The 20,448-nt window shown below is 42.1% G+C and overlaps 2 protein-coding genes across 16 annotated transcripts in view; one reads left to right on the top strand and one right to left on the bottom strand.

The window, feature by feature from the left end:
* GIT2 (GIT ArfGAP 2) overlaps window positions 1-17,260 on the bottom strand; it is a 51,277-nt gene extending 34,017 nt beyond the window's left edge. For 12 of the 14 annotated variants that reach the window (XR_006605753.1, XM_004779132.3, XM_004779136.3 and 9 more), the window contains exons 1-7: window positions 17,053-17,260; window positions 12,311-12,444; window positions 10,476-10,588; window positions 9,730-9,835; window positions 7,880-7,966; window positions 7,634-7,764; window positions 5,353-5,447 (exon numbers count right to left, since the gene is read on the bottom strand). Coding sequence is in view for 13 of the 14 variants with exons in the window: in XM_004779132.3 (XP_004779189.1) it covers window positions 5,353-5,447; window positions 7,634-7,764; window positions 7,880-7,966; window positions 9,730-9,835; window positions 10,476-10,588; window positions 12,311-12,444; window positions 17,053-17,104 (718 nt within the window). In the remaining variant the exon portion in view is untranslated. Of the gene's footprint in view, window positions 1-5,352; window positions 5,448-7,633; window positions 7,765-7,879; window positions 7,967-9,729; window positions 9,836-10,475; window positions 10,589-12,310; window positions 12,445-15,925; window positions 15,986-17,052 lie in introns of all 14 variants that reach the window. The other 2 variants (XM_013049249.2, XM_013049253.2) reach the window with 2 other exon arrangements.
* A 2,752-nt stretch (window positions 17,261-20,012) lies between these two features.
* Window positions 20,013-20,448, top strand: part of ANKRD13A (ankyrin repeat domain 13A) — a 32,798-nt gene continuing 32,362 nt past the window's right edge. Inside the window, exon 1 of one of the 2 annotated variants that reach the window (XM_004779152.3) lies at window positions 20,013-20,394. In XM_004779152.3, the coding sequence (XP_004779209.1) occupies window positions 20,299-20,394 (96 nt within the window). In that variant the 5' untranslated portion in view covers window positions 20,013-20,298. The remainder of the gene's footprint in view (window positions 20,395-20,448) is intronic. The other variant, XM_004779153.3, reaches the window with a different exon arrangement.

Below are 20,448 nucleotides of genomic sequence, written 5' to 3'. Positions count from 1 at the left end.
TCTGTTAATATGATAAAATCATATTGATTTTTAAATATTTACTTTTGGCATCTAAAAATTGTACTTGGTTACGATATATATGATATATATATGGACTCAATCTGTTAACATTTTGTTGAGGATTTTGGTGTCTATGTTCACAAGGGCTTTTTTTTTGTGTGTGTGTGTGTGTGCTATCTCTGCTGGGTTTGGTGTTAAGGTAATGGTAGCCTCACAAAATGAGTTCAGAATGTTCCCTGCCTTTTTCTTTTCTAAATATCATGTAGAACTGATGTTATTTCTTCTTCAAATGTTTGGTAGAATAGTCTCATTTTATGTGCAGAACTTGGAGTGTGAATTCCTAACACTTAAAAATGTCCACTAAGAATCATAATTGCAAAGCTAGCAAATCACATGAATCATAAAACCTATCTGTTGATGGGGCGCCTGGGTGGCTCAGTGGGTTAATCCTCCACCTTCAGCTCAGGATGTGATTTCAGGGTCTTGGGACCCAGTTTAGCATAGGGCTCTCCGTAGGGAGCCTGCTTCCCCCTACCCACCTCCCCCGCCTGCCTCTCTTCCTACTTGTGATCTCTGTAGAATAAATAAATAAATATCTTTCAAAACAAAACAAAACAAACCTATCTGCTGAATTGATGGCAAAATCACTTCAACTTGTTCACAGTACTTACCAGTGAAGTCATGTGGGTTGCGGTTTTCTTTAATGGAATGTTTTAAAGTATAGATTAAAATTCCTTAAAATTTAAGATTATGCATTTACCTCTTTCTTCTTGGGTAGGTGGTTGGTAGTTAGTGGCTTTCAAGGAACTGGTTCATTTTATCTAAGTTGTCTAATTTGTGTGCATTGTATTATTTATAATATGGCTAGACATTTATTCATTTTTTTTTTTCCAAAATCAGTGTTTGGTTTCACTGATTTCTCTCTACTGTTTTCCTTTTTCAATTTCATTGATTCCTGCTCTTATCTTTGTTATTTCCTACCTTCTGCTTACATGGGGTTTATTTTACTCATCTTTTTGGATGAGTAAGCAGTAAGAAGCTCACAGTTTCTTTTCTTTTCTTTTTTTTTTTTTTGAGACTCATAGTTTCTTATGGTGTAACCTTAGCTGGAGAATTTGAGGGCTTTCTTGTGTTCTAATGCAAGAATTTAATACTATAAAATTTCCTCTAAGAATTGCTTTAGCTGCATCTCATAATTCATTCATCTGAAAATATTTTCTAATTTTCCTTGAGATTTCCTCTTAGACCCATGGATTATTTAGAACTGTGTTAATTTCCAAACATTTGGGAATTTTCCAGTTAGTTTTATTACTTTTTAGTACCTTAATTCCATTATGGTTAGAGAATATACTCTTTAAGATTTTAATTCTTTTAGATTGGTTAAGCTTTGTTTTATAACCCAGGATATGGTCTAATTGGTGAATGTTCAACATGTACTTAAAAGGAGTGTGTATTCTGACAATGTTGGATAGAGCACATAACAAATGTCAACTACATACAGTTGGCTGACGATTTGGTTTCAGTTTGCTATCTTTGCTGATTTTCTTCTTTTAAATTTCATTATATTTGCTTTTTATTTTTAAGTGGTCTCCATCCCTACTGTGAAGCTTGAACTCACAACTCTGAGATTAAGAGTCACATGCTTTACCAACTGGACCAGCCAAGTGCCCCATATCCTTGCTGATTCCCATCTACCAGTTCCATCTATTACTAAATGAAGGCTGCTGAATATCCAAGAATTGGGGATTTGACCTTTCCTCCTTTTAGTTCTATCAAAATTTGCTTCATGTATTTTGAAACCCTGTTGCTAGGTGTGTACACATTTAGAATTGTTACATCTCCTTGGAAAACTGTTATCTCTATCCCTGCTAATTTTCTTTGCCCTGAAAGTCTACTTTATTTTTGTTTTTTTTTAAGATTTTATTTATCTGTCAGAGAGAGAAAGTGAGTGCACAAGCAGGTGGAACAGCAGAGGGAGAAGGAGAAGCAGGCTCCCCGCTGAGCAGGGGAGCCAATCCCAGGACCCAATCCCAGGACCCTGAGACCACGACCCAAGTTGAAGGCAGACGCTTAACTGACTGAGCCAGCCAGGTGTCCCTACTTTGTTTGGTATTAATATAAACTCTTTAGCTTTCTTTTACTGTGTTCCCAGGATATATCTTTTTATACCTTTCTGTTTTTAACTAACTTCCATCATTATATTTAAAGTAGGTTTTTTTTTTTTTTTAAAGATTTTATTTATGTGACGAGATCACATGTAGTCAGAGAGGCAGGTAGAGAGAGAGGGAAAGCAGGCTCCCTGTTGAGCAGAGAGCCCGATGCGGGGCTCGATCCCAGGACCTCAAGATCATGACCTGAGCCGAAGGCAGAGGCTTAACCCACTGAGCCACCCAGGCGCCCCTTAAAGTGGGTTTCTTATAGAGAGCATATAGTTATTAGAGCTCATTTTTTATTTTAAATCCATTCTGACAATCTCTGCTTTCTATTTGGTACATTTATGTCATTAACATAACATTTAATGTAATTATTAATATGTTTGGATTTAAGTCTAGAATTTTTGTTTAGTTTCTGTTTGGTCCTCAGGTTTTTGTTCCTCTTTCTCTCCTTTTTTCTCTTTTCTGGAATGTTTTGAAGTCTCTTTTGTTATTTGAGTAATTTTTAACATTTCATTTTATCTCTAGAGGTTTTGACCACCTTCCATTGTGTAGACCATTTTTAATGGTTGTACTATGCATTACAGCGTACATCTTTTAGTCTACTTAGAATATTTTGTCAACTTAAGAAGAATGTAAAATCCTCACCTACATATTTCTTTTACCTATTCCCCTTTTGTGTCGTCCTTATCTATGTATCACACTGACATATGCTGAACACCTCACCAGACAAGCATTAAACTGCCATGCATATCTCAAAGATCTTAGGAGGAAAACAGTCTATTAGATCTATTTAGATATTTATCATTTCAGTTGCTTTTCTTTCACTTCTAAAGTTCCAGATTCCCTTTGGTATCATTTCCCTTTTAACCAAAGAACTTTCTTTCACATTTCTGTTAGAGCAACTAGTTCTCTTCATCTTAAAATGTCTTTATTTTGCCTTCATTCCTGAAGGTTATTTTCACTGGAAGAGGAATTATGAATTGATAGTTTTTTCCTTTCAGGACTTTAAAAAATTGTTCTACTTCTTTTTCATCTTGACTCTTTGCAACTAAAAACCACAGCCATTCAAACTGTCTTTTCATATGTTGTCATTTTTTTCCCCCTTGGCTGCTTTCAATTTTTTTTGGTCTTTGGGTTTTCAGCAGTTTGATTTTCATGTGTCTGAGGGAGGATTTTATTGAGTTTATCCTATTTGGGAATCTCTGAGTTTCTTAAATCTGAAGTCTACGTCTTTTGCCAAATTTAGTTTTGAAACCATGTTTCTTCAAATACTTTTTCTGAGCCAGGCTTTTGGATCTCTTTCTTGGAGTCTGAGAATACAAATACAACCTTCTGATAATGTCACATAGGTCCCTGGGCTCTGTGTTCAGTTTCTTTTTCCTCCCACTCTTTCTTCTCCCTGTTGCTCAAACTGGGTAATTTCTAGTGATCTATTTCAATTCATTGACTCTTTTTCTTTGTCATCTCTAGTCCACTATTAAGTCCATCCATTGAGTTTTAAAATTTTTGTTATTGTACTTTTCAGTTCAGCATTTCTATCTGGGTCTGTTTCTCTGCTGAGACCTTCTATATTTCTATTTGCTTCAAGAAAATTCACCCTCACCCTTACTTCTTAATGCATGATGTTGCTATCTGCTTTAGTCTTTGTCTGATTAATTCCAACATCTGTGTCATCTGGGGTTGGCATTTGTTGACTATCTTTTCCCCTGCAAGTCTTTGGAATTTTCCTGGTTCTTCCTACGTCAAGTAATTACAGTTGATATCCCAGACATTTTGTGTATGATGTTGTGAAACGCTGAGTCTTTTTAAAATTCTATGGAGAACATTAATATTCTCCATAGAAGAATTTTAGCAGGCAACTGACCAGGTTAGGCTCTGCCTCCTGGCCAAGTGATGAGAGAATAGAAAAATAAATGCAGTCAGGATTCTCCTCACACTTTTTGGTCAGAGATTTAGGCAGCTGTGCTGCCACTGCTGCAGCCACATGACTTCCTAGGGGCTAGGGTGGGGGAAAAAGGAAGAAGGAGGAAAAAAAACCCCAGGGGAACCCCCCCAATTCTCTGTCCCATAAGATCCCATTTACTGCTCTATAGACCAGAGAGAGAAGGCTTCTTTGCACCTGTTATACAGTTCCAGATTTCAGGCTATCACAAAGGCCGTATCAGAAGTAAAATAAACAGGACACTCACCACCAGCTTGATGGTACTTTGAGCTCCCTAAACCACCATCCAGAGTCCTTAGATAGCTACTCCATGCTTCTGGTCCAGGGTTTTAAATTGTAGTTAGCAGGAAAGAAAGGATGGAGTGTGCTTACCCCATCTCCCTTAGAACCACACCAGAGGCTCTTAATTCCATCATACAACCAAGTTATTAACTCCATCATACAACCAGGTTAGGAAACCACTGTTCAGGTGTATGTGGATATTCTAATCAGGGACTGGCAAACTTTCTGTAAACGTCCAGACAGTAAATATTTTTTGCTTTGTAGCCATATGGTCTTTGTTGCAAACTCAATCTACTCTCTTCTTTCCTTTCCTTCTTTCTGTCTTTCCTTCTGTAAGCTCTGCACTCAATGTGGGGCTCAAACTCATGACCCCAAGATTAAGAGTTACCTGCTCTACTAAGTTAGCCAGGCAGCCCTCAATCTACTCAGTTCTGTGACAGTAGCATGAAAACAGCCAGACAGTATGTAAATGAATTGACATGGCTATCTTGCATCAAAACTTTAAACAGGTGGCAGGCTAGATTTGGCCCACAGATCACAGTTTGCCGACTCCAGTTCTACTTCATAAATAAACTTGGCAAAGTTCATTTTTGGACTCTCTTCCATTCCTTTGATAGGAGAATTCTTCAAATAACTACGTAAGTTATTGCTCTGCTCTTCCATTCTTAGTCTCATTATGCACAAGAACTATAGTCAAGAACTATAGTGCACATTCAATTATGCTCTTTGGTTCTTAAAATAGTCACTCCTCTGGAGCTAAAGTCTTAAAAATCAAAATTCCAGGAGTTTTGACTGACTATACCTTTTATATATAACTGAATATGTTATAGTTATTTCAAATAAAAATCGTTATTTGCAATTTTCTTAAGGATACGTTGAAGTAGAAGTCTTGGGTAACAGTGTTCCAACTTGTTTTTCCAGAGGTTAGTTACCTGACAGAAGATGTAGAGAGACTGCTGTCCTTTCACTCACCTGGTCTCCTGCCACAGAGATAGAAGGCTAGTCTGTCGGTCAGCTCATACTGTATTTCTATAAGGCGTTCTGCCAGCTCATGGTGTCCTCCTTGCCTACCAAGAGAAAACAAAGTACCATTTATATTCCTCACCAGTCACCACTGGCTCTAGAATAAAAAAGTACAGAGATGTCTTCTAAGACACCTGAGCAATTTATCAAATGTGACTTCTCAGAATAATCAACCTTTTGTGTGAGGTAAAGTGTCAAGGTCTACTTTGATTCCCACATTAATTCCCACATTCCTTTATTAATTTACAGAACAGAACACTTAATAAAGAAATGAAAGACTTAAGGGAGTGATAAAGAATAACTTCATCTAATGAGGTAGAAAATAAAACCAATAAATGGTCTACAGTAGAGGTTCTCAAAAATTAACTGAAGTGTTTTTAAAAGCATATAGAAATCTAGGTCCCAACCTTGGGAATTCTGCATCAGTAAGGATGGGATGAGTGTGAACGTCAGTATTTTGAAGAAGGTTTTTCCCCTAGAGGCTCCTGATGCAGCCAGTCTGATTCTGGATGACAGTTTAGTATCCACTTTAAGGTTTGTAATTCAGGGAGAGACAGACCAACAGAAAGCACAGCTCCCACTCATAGTTACTTTTACCTCCTAAAACCTTACTTTGCCTAACAGAAAACACAAGATCTGCCTTTCTTCATTCACCAAGTAAATGCTTAAGCTGCTTGAAATCTGTTTAGTAACCAGGCATATAAATAAATTATTACACTGAGAAACTATTATATATGCAAGGCACATGAGGAAACTACAAGGTAAGTGATAATAAGTACCATGTACCAAGGGCTCTCTTCCCTTAAATGCCGAAGTCTAGTTTCTGCCACTTTCTCTTCCCACCATTCAAGACACTATAGGACATTCCTTCGATCTACCACACGTTTGATTTCTGAGATATGTATATTTTTTCCTCATTTTTTTTTTAAAGATTTTATTTATTTGACAGAGAGAGAGAGATCACAAGTAGGCAGAGAGGCAGGCAGAGAGAGGGGGGAAAGCAGGCTCCCTGCTGAGCAGAGAGACGGATGTGGGGCTCGATCCCAGGACCCTGAGATTATAACCTGAGCAGAAGGCAGAGGCTCAACCACTGAGCCACCCAGGCATCCCTCTTTTTTTTTTTTTAACAGCTGTGAAATCAGGAAGCACACTACAATTGATGGTTCGTCATCATTTAATCAGCCGAGTTGTTCTCGTTTTTAGTGGTATATCAGATAATGATGACTTGGTACAGTCAGTGGAGTCTCGGATCTAGGGAATACTACATACCTCAGCTCTTATTCCCAGACACATTGCTCTACCTAGTAAAGTCCTCTGCTGTGCTGAACATGCCCGTCCAGCTCTCCCTCCTGAACTTAAATCATGCCTTTCTTTTTCACTTGGAATGCTTTAGCCCCTCCTTCACATACCCAAATCCAACCCATTTTTCAAAGACCAACTAAAGAAGTTTCTTCCTGACCTAGGCCATAATGAAGAAACCTTACATATGCCTTTTAAGACCAGTTACCGATTCTGGCAATTAATTCCACATTATCTTGTTTCTTTTAACTCTTTTATGCCTTTATGAATCATCTCCTCCATGAGAGAAGAAGAAATTCTGGGATGGCACAGTTTTGGCATTTTACCCATTTTATCTTCTGCAGAACAGAATAGAGCACTTTGCAGTTGATAAAAAGTTAATTTGGAAAAAGAAGGAAAGATGAACCATCTTCTATCATTTAAATGATATTCAAGACTAACTTATGGATTAATTTTTCCAGCATTTTACAAAGTTTTTAAACCAAGAAGAAACTTTAAAGGATTTTATGGCAAGCACCCAGACATCTGCTACCTAAAACCCACAATTAACATTTTACTATTACTTGTTTAATCAGCTACCTATCTGCACAGATCTGTTTTTAAGTTCAAGCAATGACTAAATGTATTAAGAAACTGGGGAGTGGGTTTTGCAATTCTTGATACCTGCCCATGGCTCAAATACCACTGCGTTAGAAGTCATGTGAAACACTGGAAGCTAAGCACACTCGTTAATGGTTCTACCTCCTCTGACTTTGCCAGGCTCTGAGCTCATATGTATCCGAAATGTCTTCATCGGCAAAATGGCAGGATGTAAATCCTTAACTTAAAGGGGTTAAATGTTAATCATACACAATTTAGCCACCTAGCAATGGATCATACCCAACATAAATAATCCCTAACCAAGGCAGTGACAAGAATCTAGGTCTCTCACCTTGCATAATCCACAGGAGTTTTTCCACTAGAATCCTGTGTGCCTGGGTCTGCTCCATATACTGCCAATAATTCCGCCTGTAAAATCTGCCCTGCTTTGGAGGCGACGTGGAGTGGGGTATTTCCTTTTTCCTGAGAAATATTAATAAAAAGTAGACAAACAAGCAAATTAATAAAACCAAAGGCTACACAAACACAACCCACTTAGTTTCAATTTAATATCTGAATCATTTCATGCTTTTCTCACAGGGTGAAAGAAGTTGGCTTGTGCTCCTAAAGATAACAGCCTCAAACAGGTTTCGAGATTCCCCGTTCTCACACTTGAGTGGAGTTGCTAAAAAACACAAACCAAAAAAATTTTTGTTACAAGTATAAAGACTCGTATACCAGAGCAGCTGGCAGATCATTTTAATATACATTATATTAGTAATAACTAATCTTTATTTAGCTCAGTAAGGTGGAAGCAGCACTTCTCCCTTGCTGCTCACAACTACCCGGGATCTAAAGAGGGGCCATGCCTACTTTACTGAGAAGGGAACGAGGGCTGGGAGGGCCGATCTGCCCAGAAGCATGATTTGTCTAGGTGGCACAACCAGACCTGAAGTGAGAGGTGGTAGGAGAAGGAGGGTGAACTCTGCAGTCTCAAAGACTTGAAATTCAAACCATACACCGTTCAAGTTAGGTGACCTTGTGGAAGTTCTTTAAGCATTCTGAACCTTAGTTTTTTCAGCTCTAAAATGGTGATAAAAATGCCACATATTCACAAGGTTAGAAGTTGACGATATAACGGAGTGCTTAGCATGGAGCCTATTACACAGGAAATGCTCAAAGACTACTGCTGCTGTCATTATAAACATCATTATTATTTGCTTTTACTACTGAACCTAGGATGTTAGGGCTGCATTTCCTACACTGTGTAAGCTACAGGATTCTGCCGTATAGCACACCCTCACCACAACACCATTCTTGGCCTTGTATATAATACTTAAAGTCTTTCTGGGTGGGAAATGGGCCTGAGTATACCAAATTCTGTACCACTGCATAAAAGCTCTTACACATGCAGAAGATGAGTTGCTTTCCCTCAGGTCTAACCTAGAATTGTCCAAAATGTAATAACCATTATTGTAAGAATGCAGAAATCTACTCCAGCATCTATAGCCACATCTTATTTTTAAAATTAATGTATTTAATATTTTAAAGTTGTGGTAAAAAACCCATGCCAAGCCTTATTAATAAGCAAAAGTAACAGTTATATATATTCTGTGCAAAGTTTAAAATTCTGATTGTGAGCACCCACACTCTGTGTGAACGTTTCCTAAGAGCAGTGCTTTGAAAAAAAAAATGCATATTTCTCATGGCATTTCTAAAAAATATGCGAAGGCCCACATAAAGAAAGCCATCTACTCATTTTACAAGTATAATAAAGAATCCCAAGCACTACAGCTTTGAGTCATCCTGCTTCCTGAAGATCCTACTCAGTATGCAGTCCAGAAACCTAAAGAAGTCCCTTGAACTTCCTAGTCCCTTCTAGAAACAAACTCAAGGATGGTTCCTACTTCAAAGTTAAACAAAAAACTTAGAGAAGTATAATTTTAAAACATATGAAAAAATGCAAATCATTTTCTAGATACATACTTATTTTTTCCTCTTTGCCCTTGTACTTCCACTAACATGAATGGCTGCCACTTGAACTAAAATTAAAGATGAAACCAACTGCAAAAAGGGCTGTTATTAATTATTTAGAATACAGAAAGTTTTTTTGTTTTTTCTTTTCCTCCTCTTTAAGTTTCTTGCTTTCTTGTTTTTCCTGTTTTGTTTAGTTTTTGTTTTTGTTTTTAAGATTTTATTCATTTACTTGACAGAGAGACAGCGAGAGAGGAAACACAAACAGGGCGAGCAGAAGAGGGAGAAACAGGCTTCCCACTGAGCAAGAGCCTAACACAGAGCTCGGCCTCAGGACCTTGGGATCATGACCTGAGCTGAAGGCAGATGCTCAATGACTGAGCCACCCAGGCACCCCCTCTTTAAGTTTTTTCCAAACAAAACAATATAACATTTCATCCAGCAATTTTAGGGATTTTAAAAGGTATGACCCACCTTGCTAAGGTCTTTGGCAGTCACGCTGTCATCATCCCGGCAAGGCAAGCGATGTACGAATGCTAACATCTGATACTTGGCTCTGATGAATTCTGCTTTATTAGGACTGGTTTGCAGGGGAGGGAAAAAAACAGCTCACTCACAGCTCAGATGTAACATTCCCCATTCTTTAGGCTGTAAAAGGAAAAGGAAGTGACCCGCATCCCCTACTTGAGAAGAAAAGGAACAATAGTGAAGTAATAAGTTCCAGCAGGAGTTTAAAACCTGAAGCCTCAAAATGTCAATTAGTCATTCTAATGGCCAGGATTGCAGAGTATTTGCTTTTCAGAGCCTCTCTTTTTTCTTTGTAATTTTCTTAATTGACCTAGCAGCCTTGTGAGGAAGCAGCTGTTACATCCCATCATACAGGTAAAGGCATCAGGCAGACTGGAGCCCAGAACCTAGATCTCTGGTCTGACTGCCTCTTGTCTGAGCACCTAAGCTTAAGTCTGATTACATTAACAGCCCCCAAGCTTTAGTTTCAAACTGGAGAAGCCACTGACTCATGCCGTGCAACCATGCAAAAGAGATGGTTCTGTGCGGGGGGCTTGTTCTCCATTTCTAATAGCAAAGAGCTCCATGCACAACTGGAGTGTAACCACCTCCTGTGCTGCCGTTGGTGGAGGCTGGTCCAAAGTAGCTGCACTCCTTTTTGTGATCCCCAGGGGTTATGAAGAAATAAGAGTATTGATAAACATTCCACTCACTGTACTTTATCCTGTGGATTAGCTTTACGTCTTCCGCTCATAATAGAGGCAGGGTCCAGCAAAGAATGCTCCCATATAGAATTAGCACCATTATTATACAAGGTTTCAACCATCTAAAACCAAATAGTATAAAATCATATTTTAATGTATTTCCACAAATATTCACTGGAAATTGTAGTGACTGAGCTGGGAAAACCAAGCCCTACTGCAAACATCAGTATGACGGGGATGTCCTACAAATCATTGCTTTCTGATTCCAGAAAGAGAAGGATAACCCCTATATGCAGTATTCAGGTCTGACCAGGAGGATGGCTAAGTATCTAAAAGCGTTTGATTAAATTGTTCTTACATATTATGAAGAGCACTTTGACACTTTGGGGCAATGATCATTCAAATACAGTTTTTAAGATTCTTAACAACCCACGTACTGTCTAGACCTTCTGTCTAAGATTTTCCTTTAATCCACTCATTTAAAAAAAACTTTTACTAGCAATTATGGCTTGGTGTGCTAGTTAAATTTTCCTATAAACATTAAACTAATGCAACCATTAAAATAAATATTTGAGTATTACCTACATTTGTCTTGAGTACCACTGGTCGTTCATGTGCCATCCTTTCGGAATTGTGTTTTTTTTTTTTTTTTAAAGATTTTATTTCTTTGAGAGAGAAACAGTGAGAGACAGCATGAGAGATGAGAAGGTCAGAGGGAGAAGCAGACTCCCCGTGGAGCTGGGAGCCCAATGTGGGACTTGATCTCGGAACTCTGGGATCGTGAACTGAGCTGAAGGCAGTTGCTTAACCAACTGAGCCACCCAGGAGCCCCTGAATTGTTCTTTTAGGGTCAATCCTGGCATTTTAAACTATTCATCTCTGGACTTTCTTCAGGCCCTATAATGAAATCTCTAAACAAAGACCTGAGAGCAATAGACACCCACTTTCACATGAGAAGAAGCTGTTAGAAACTTCTAAGCACGAGTCATTAATAAATCATACTTCCCAATTTCATTTCAAAGCATGACTCCTGACACTGCCCCATCTGTTTTTTTTTTGCACTGGTGGAGACAAGTGTCACATCAGAGACCCAAACCCACTTGTTCTGGTCTGTTGGTTTATATAGGCATGTTTAAGGGACATGTTGAGCAGCTGCCACAGGTTTAGTAAAATATGTACTCAGGACAAATGAAAGCGAAACACATGCTTAATTCTGACTTCCAAACAGAACTTGAAGAATAGTTCCTTCTTGCATTCCATTGAAGAATGCACCCCAAAATAGAAGTAAAGATGACATGACATCCAACCCCAAAGAAAACAAAGAGCTCACTTGACACTTACCAGGGTGTCAGGCATTCTATTGAAACATGTCAACCCAATTTGGTGTCTAAATTGTAGCAAGAATTTCAAGAAGACTTAAATCAGACGTTTCAGAGATTTCTGAGGAGTCTCAGTCCATGCTTCCATCAAAGCAGGAAACATAAGGAAAATTTTCCGAGACTGCAGCTTTCAGAAACATTGTGGTGTATGAAAAAGATGGACCATTTGAAAACAATTTCTGGTTACAGTCCAGAAAGTCAGCCGTGAAATATTACCAGGAAATTTTAACAATTATTTTTCTATCTATAATTGAGTTTTTGAGACAAAATTTATTTCTTAGAAGGGGAAAAAAAATCTTAAATGAGGAATTAAGTTCTCACATACAGCACTAATAGGCATAGCACCTCTATTCAGTTACAATTCAAACGTTTTTGTAAGATTTAAGTGTAGTAGGGGAATTTAGTTGCTAAAACCATGAACCCTACAAGCTCAAATTACAAACCATGAGAATTCTTACTGTTTACCTGCAGCAACGTGGGAGGCCACGGTGTGTGTTTAAGATGCCTTACTTGCGAGATGTGGCGCCCCAGGCTCCGATGGACACTGCAGCACTCGTCACATATAAAAGTTCCCCTATTTACTGATGCCCAGGAAGGATCTGGAAAGAAGAATGACATCTCAGTGTCGAGGATACCAGGTGGCTGCTATACTGACAGATGGCCAACAACAACTGAGGTTTGGTTTTCCAGAAAAATAAGACATTTCTGTTGTCTTATGATGCTAGTCAACATGCCGAGCTGGTGAGCCTGTCTGATGATACCACCTTTCTTGGCTGACTGGGTACCACACTGATTGAGATTAAACACATGTGCTGAAGCCCTAAATAAGCAGTTGTCTCCTTTCTGGAGTAGGGCCACAGTCTGTAGCCCTAATGTGATCTACTGTCTCAGATGCCTGCTCCTTCATTCAACATAAGAGAAGCAAACTGGGAGAGGACGGATGAGTCATTTCAAACCAACCTCCACAAACAGCAAGTAACACAGCCATGTCAATGAATAATCCAGACTGTTATCTGAACTAAATGCTGAAGAGACTGCTACCCTGATCTACTGCCATACTTGTGCACGGCTCAAGGCCTGGCAGAAAGCTGCAAGCAACACAGTAACACTGGGTGGCTATGGTGGTTCGAAGGACACACTGAGGAACCTGGCCTTCTCTGCTAGAAAATATTCTATGACATCCATTAGTCGTTTCAAATAAACTGCTGAGTTCCATCTTGCAACTGCTCTGAAAGAACAGAAGCTGGAATAAGAGCTGCTTTAAAGGGGCAAAGGTGTAAAATAAAAGTGAGTAACATTTTTGGTGTGTGTGTGTACAATACTTCTTTCCCATGAAGTCCTACGGAGCTTCAGCAGACATCCTTTGAGATGAGGAATAATTTGCACTTGGTAAGGAGTGAGAATAATCCACACGGGGCAAGTAAACTGAACACATACACTTAGAAACCCCAGACAAAAAAAGACTTTCTACATTTTGTCAGACTCACAATGGGGTGACAAAAGGTGCCACTCAAGCTGCCTGGTCTAAGAGTTATATTTAGAAATTCTTCAATGTCCACAAAAATCTCTAAAATGCATCTACACCATCTTTGCCATTTTTAACAGTTTATTCAAATCCTTTCCAACCATATAATGAAATCAGAGACAAATCCTGGGAGTCACAAGGTGTGGTGGCTGCGAGGGTGGCTCTGGAGACAAGCAGTCCAGGGTTGGAACTGCAACTCTGCCACTTCTAATGATCTCAGATAAGTTATTTTTTTGAGCATCCTCACCATGGGTTGAATGGGAATAACAGCACACCTTAGAGTAGGGGGCATATAAAGGGTAAAGTTCTCTGCATATAGTAAGTACTCAGTAATGTCAGCTGTTAAAACTTTTACAAATTATTTTCGAAGTACCATTCAGGTATTTTCAAGAAGCGCTGAGATTCCTGACAACTGGAAAAAGTTTTGATTGTCAATACTTAAGACTTCGACTGTTTCAGGTGAACACTATTACTATAGTGAAAAATCTCAAATGGAGTTTTCAGATAGTTGAGCTCCGAGAACAAACTATTTAAAATGAACTAGATTTGGGGCACCTGGGTGGTTCAGTCGGCTTAGGGACCGACTCTTGATTTCGGCTCAGGTCATGATCTCAGGGTCGTGAGATCAGGCTCCACCTGAGCACAGAGTCTATCTGGGAGTCTCTCCCTCCTCTCCTTCCCTCTGCTCCTCTCTGTGCATGTGTTGGAGTGTGCACGGGTGCACACTTGCGCTCTCTCGCAAAATAAAATAAAACAAAACATTTAAAATGAACTAGATTCATTAAAGAGAGATTCATTAATGTCGCCATTTAAAAAAATGTATTTGCTGAGATGTGATCATGATAAAAGGTTTGCCATGAAATAAAACAAAAACAAATCAATGAAGTATAATTCTGTCAGTACTACTATACTATTCTGAAATGCAAAGACTGAAAATGTCAAGAGCAAAGATCCCTACAAAGATACATAAGAACACCGTTTTTTGGGGGGCGGCTGGGTTGCTTATTGGGTTAAGCCTCTGCCTTCGGCACAGGTCATGATCCCAGCTTCCTGTCATCCAGCCCCACGTAGGGCTCTCTGCTCAGCGGGGAGCCTGCTTCCTCTCCCAATCTCTGCCTGCCTCTCTGCCTCCTTGTGATCTCTGTCTGTCAAATAGAAAAATAAAATCTAAAAAAAAAAAAGAACACAGCTTTTTGTAGTTTGGTACTAATACTTAAAAAAAATAAAAAGACTATTTTGAAGCTTTTGTTTTCACATATCATTCAGAGGATTCACAGTGTTCCTGGAGAAAATTAAATAGGAGTAAGACAACAAGGATTTAATACACATTAAGCAAGGTTCTCAATTCATCACTTTAACATCATGGATCAGAGTCCCATGGAAAAAATATTAGAACATTCACAGCACAGCAAAATCAAAATCGAGTTCATATGAATGAGGCTGGGTGAAACCTTTGCCTAAAGGTAAACTGTTTTATGCTGGGGCTTCTTCCCCAGACTCCACCATGGAGAGTTCCGCCCCAGGAACACCACAAATGGACCTCAGAAATATCTGTGACCCCATTAAGAAATTGAGTTCTGCATGAAAGAGTGACTACATGTGCATTTTCTGGGGAGAAGGCCTCAGCAGTCAACAGAATCTTTAAAGGGACCCCTTCAAGAAAGAGGCAACTCTCTTGATTAGGGCTCTGCAGAAAAGGCAGCACAAATTCCTAGCTGCTCAAGTTCACACAACATTTCAAGGTAGCCTAATTATATTCAAAACAGGAAGGAAGTGACTCAAGTCTCTGTAGATTAGGCATTTGAGACTACAACGAAAATGATACAATGGAAGAAAAAATGTTCTGAAATATGCACAAAATGCTGCAGAAGGGCAAGACAGTCATTAGTGCAGCAATGGAGAAGCAGCTTTCCTTTGTTCCCTATCACCTAATGAGTAAAGAATACACATTCCAAGAGGAAGTCTGAAGCTAGACTCATGTGAATGAAACACATCACAGAAAGTTCAACTAAAAACAAGTAAGAAGGGGCGCCTGGGTGGCTCAGTGGGTTGACCCGCTGCCTTTGGCTCCGGTCATGATCCCAGAGTCCTGGGATCGAGTCCGGTGTCGGGCTCTCTGCTCAGCGGGGAGCCTGCTTCCCTCTCTCTCTGTCTGCCTCTCCATCTACTTGTGATTTCTCTCTGTCAAATAAATAAATAAATAAAATCTTAAAAAAAAAATTAAAAAAAAACCAAACAAGTAAGAAAATAAGGAAGTGGAACAAATAACATTTTCAGAGAATACGATGGAGTCTGTATAACCCACAATGACTTGAGGTCCTCTTTTTCAACTCCTCTACCCCCTTCCCCATCTGCAAAAGAAACTGGTAACCTACTTGCACTACACAGGCCATAAAGGAACCACACAAGGTCTGACTTATCACAGTACTATGTAAAATCAGTCTCCACTGCCACACAACAAGATGAAGTTTGGGACAGTTGCAGAAACACTGGTGTTCAGTGATTTAATTATGATGGTTAATTGGACTTTATTGTAACCAAAGAAGCCATCTTACCTTTGAATTGCTTCAAATTTCAAAGCAGGTTAATCCAAGCACCAAGAACAGCACGGAGACCTGTCAATTTGGTTTCAGTTGCTAAGAGGGATCTGAACTCTAAATATGAAAAAGCTAAATCCCTTAGGCAAGGGAAGAGCGGTTCTGACCTTTCAACACACCAATGTCTATCCTGCCTGAATGCCCAAATGTGTCTGTTGCCAATCATTTTGTTTTGTAGGTTGTAATTAATGTATGATTTAGAACCTCAACTCCAGCTTTAAGAGACAGCAAAGGTTCTGTACTAAACAGCGCAATACAGAAAAGAAAAAAACTTAGATGAGATGATCCTAAGAATATTCATCAACTCTTCCTTACCACTGAATGTGGGTCTCCCAATTATCACCATCGGAAAAATGAGGAAATTAAGGCTGGGCTACATGAAATCACCGGTCCAAGGTCACCCAGAGACAAAAGCTAGCTTGAACCCAGGCCCTTAAGACCCCAAAACTCGAGACCGGTATTGCCTCCCAAGCGCTGGTTGTGTCTGCAAGACCCGGACCTTATGGAGATTCTCCCCGGTGGAATCTCCCCGGTGGAGATGGAGCGGGAGACGGGCTCTTAGAATAGAGAAATACGGGGGTCCTATGCAGAGTATCAGTAGACGGAAGCGGCGAGCGCACCCACCCCAGGCAGGGGCCCCTCGCGGGGCAGGGTCCGGGGGGCTGCGCGGGGAGCTGGGGGAACACCTGCAGCCTCTGGGGGCCGCAGCCGGGAGAACGCTCGCATTTTACTTCTGTAATTGGCCTTCCTGTGGATTGCCCAAGCCCCTTCCTGTTGGGGAAGCAGCCTCGACCCCGCAGCCTCCCCGCCCGGCCTGGGACAGAGGAGAGGAAAGGGGATGAGACGAGAGAGAAGGGAGGGAGGGGAGGGAGGGGAGGGAGGGGAAGGAGGGCGGCGGGTCCCTAGCCCGCCCGGCTTTGACAGGCCCCGGACGGGTCCCGCCCGGAGGCCGTGCCGGTGGCTCCTCTTTGGGACCCGGGGTGTGGGGTTCGGACGCCGGGACCCGCCCGACCCAGGGGGCGGCCCCGGGGCAGGGGTCCCATCGGGCAGAACTGAGGGAAGCGGGCCCGGCCGGTGCGACTCACCCGGCCCGCTGCAGTCAGCGCACACCTCGCTGCTCCGAAGCCGCTTCGACATGGCTCCCGCCTCCCACCTGCCAGGAATCAGGGTCCCCGGGACAGCAAAGGCTGCAACGGAGGCGCTTCCGCTCTAACGGGTCCCCACGGCGGCGCTGGCGGTGGCGCCTCTCCCCTCAGCGCCTCGCAGCCGCGTCGCAGCACGCACGCGCGGGGAGGCGCCCTTCGCCGAGGGGCAGATCATGTGACCGGAAAGGGCACGCTGCTTTGTCGCCATCTTGAATGAGGGCAGATATGTGCCTGAACATCGTCTGCCCTGCCTATATATTTTCTTCAGTTTGAGTTTCTCTCTCTTTGGAAGTCCCAGCACTGATTAATACCAGGAGAAGCAGCAAAAATCTCGTGGCCAGTGTTCTGCAGCCACATGTTTCCCGAGGCCATCACTTAGTATAACTGGTCAAGTTCATTCACTTATTCAGCAAATACTTACTGAGCATGTGCTCTGTTCCACATACTGTTCCAGGCGCAGAAGACATGACAGTAGGCAAAGAAAATTTCCTGTTCTCATGGCGCTTACATTCTATTGTGGTAGATCTACAACAAGATACGTAAAATAACCAACACTAGGTGTTTCTTTGGCTGCAGTTTTAGTCTCATATGCAAAATGGAGCTGATGTGTTTTTTTCCTCTAGTGCACGCTTTTTGTTTTTTTGGCAAGTCTTGCTACATAAGAATGTTATGCCTGATTTTCGTCTCTGAGAGAACACCAAGGAGCCAAGCACGGATGCAATCACACAAGGATTTATTTGACAAGCTTAAGCTTGGGCCCAAGTATAACCGGCACAGCGGAGTAGGGACTTGGACCCAGAGCTTAGTGAAGGCAGGGCTGTTTATGGGTTCCTGTTACTAAAGCAGGGTGGGGGTTTCTGGAACCTAAGCAGGATGGGGGTCTCTGGAACTAAAGCAGGGTGGGGCTTCCTGGAACTAAAGTAGGGTGGGGGGGGGGTGTCTCTGGAACTAAAGCAAAGTAGGGGAAAATTCAACCCTTGGGCACAGGGATCTGAGATGGCTGCCAGAGCTAAGATAGATGTACCTATGCTAAGTCTAAACCTGAGGTGGGATGGCCTTGATTTTTCTCGGCCTCCACAAGAATAATTTTTTAAAAAACATTTTTAAAGGATTGTAAAGAAGAAAAAGAAGAGGAAGTCGATGAAAAATATCTGACAGAACTCATGTATGGCCAACGGAGCTAAATATTTACTATCTGGCAAAGGACAAATGGAATAATTTACGGAAAAATGTGGTGTGCCTGCTCATTGTAAGCACTCAATAATAGTAGCTCCTGCTATTCTTGGTATTTAGTATTACTACTAGTTTCTAATCACAACTTTTTGTTTTTGAGAATAAGAATAGATGACCTACAGTAATCTGTAGGATACTGTGAAACAAACACAATGAGATGAGTTTAATCAGTGTGAATGAGAGAAGAGATGCCACCCTAATACTGTGAATACTTATTGTATGTATTACATGTAAATGCAGTCATGATCTGCATTTGGGAAATACTGGATGCCCATTAAGGGCCAGGCACTATTTTGACTTTAGATACTCTGTTATGCTGCCATTGTGGAGTTCTTCAACTCATGAATAAGAGATATGTAAAATAAGCATTGAATGATGAAAAGAAAGATTAAGTTGTATAAGGCTTCTGGAAAGATAGGACGTCCTGGAAGAGGTCTTAGAGGCTCTGGATGTTGGTCTTCTTCTCCATTTTGATAAATGTGTGGTGTAGCAATGACGGGAATAATTCCCACACATTCCACAGCGAGGGCCTCTGGGTCATATCCTGGTGCTCCTGCACCCTGCTTTGTTCCGCAGACTCACAAATCTTGCCGACACAACACGTGTGGAGAACGGATTAGGCCAGGATTCTTGAACAGCTGTTGTGGCAGGCATCGGATGCATGCAGGCTGGGGAGGGAGAGGCTATGCTTTCAGGATGCACTGAATAACTTCACCCGGCTGTGTGGTCTAGTTGCAGACAACTGTGGCTGGGGAATAGCTGTTAAGTTGACTTGGCTCTTCACTGAACCAAAGAGCTGTAGTGTCTGAGGTTGAAACTCAAAGAATGAACTTAATATTTGCAGAATCTGATCAAGTCTGGGTATTCTCTGTGAGTCTTTTTCGCCATAACCCCAAACTCGAGTGGCTAGTATGAAAAACCAATGCCCCTCATATGTGGAAACCACACTGTAGGTCACTTTGAATCCTAACTCGGTGTGGCGTTCTGGTAGAAAGTGGTTCTCAACTGGGGATGATTTTTCTCCCCGGGGGGACATTTGGCAGTGTCTGGAGACATTTTGGCCAAGAAGTGCTACAGCATCCAGGGGATAGAAACGCCAAGGATGTTGCTCAACATCCTAGAAAGCACAGGACAACCCTTACAGAAAGAAAATTACCGAGTTTACAGTGTGCCAATGTTGAGAAACCCTAAGGAAGAACAATCCCCTTGTTAGGCAAATCTTCGATGCCACTTCTGCAGAGTTTGTAATAGTCCCTCTTTAAAATTGTTGGGTGTTGCCCACTTTCAAAATGGCTTCTGGCCAATCATGGAAGCACTGCCCAATTCCAAAAAGGCTGCAAGGGAGTCAGTAACTGGAATGGTTTGGTCCAGGCCCCAGCGGCCACCCCCTGAATCCAGAGCAGATGGAAAAGGCCCAGTTGTGGACTGAACCATATGAGATAGCTGGAGCAGGGGGATAGAGGCTGGTGAGGGATAGGCCGAGGTGTCCGTGTCGAGATTCTGGGGGAAGGGAGAGAATGTTAGCTCTGTTTCGAGATTGAACTGTGTTTTCCGGTGTGTAGTTGGGAGTGGGTGCGGTCGGGCCGACTCTGGGCCGCGCGCCTGGCCTCGTCTCCCCCTGCCGCGGAGCGCGGTGGTTCGCCCGCGCACTTCCCCTGTTTGGGGCAGTTCGGCCTGCAGAAGTCGGTTCGGGAGCTGTCAGCGCGGGCGGGAGCGCGGCGGGGCTCGGGGTGGGCGCGGTCGACCCCGTCCCCGACCCGGCCCGCGACCCCCGACCTCCCGCGCGCCCCGCACCCGACCCGTAGGCCGCCCCATCGCGTACCGCGCCCCTCGCTCACCCGCTCGGTTCTCTCTCTGTCTCTGGTCGGCCGCCGGACGGGCGGGCGCCGGAGACCCCGCCGGGGCTGAGGCTTGGCAAGCGGGCAGTGCGGGCCCGGCTGCGGCCTTCTCGCCATGTCCTCGGCCCGCGACAACAGCGGCCACTTCCCCTTGCACCTCCTGGTTTGGAACAACGACTACCGGCAGCTGGAGAAGGAGCTGCGGGGCCAGGTGAGGGGCGGGGCGGGGGTCTGCCTGTGGCGAGGGGCGGGGAGGGGGGAATCG

This window comes from Mustela putorius, unplaced genomic scaffold, assembly GCF_011764305.1.
Source record: "Mustela putorius furo isolate JIRA1106 unplaced genomic scaffold, ASM1176430v1.1 tig00000193_pilon_pilon_pilon, whole genome shotgun sequence".
NCBI lineage: Eukaryota > Metazoa > Chordata > Mammalia > Carnivora > Mustelidae > Mustela > Mustela putorius.
This window is presented reverse-complemented; position numbering and strand designations above follow the sequence as displayed.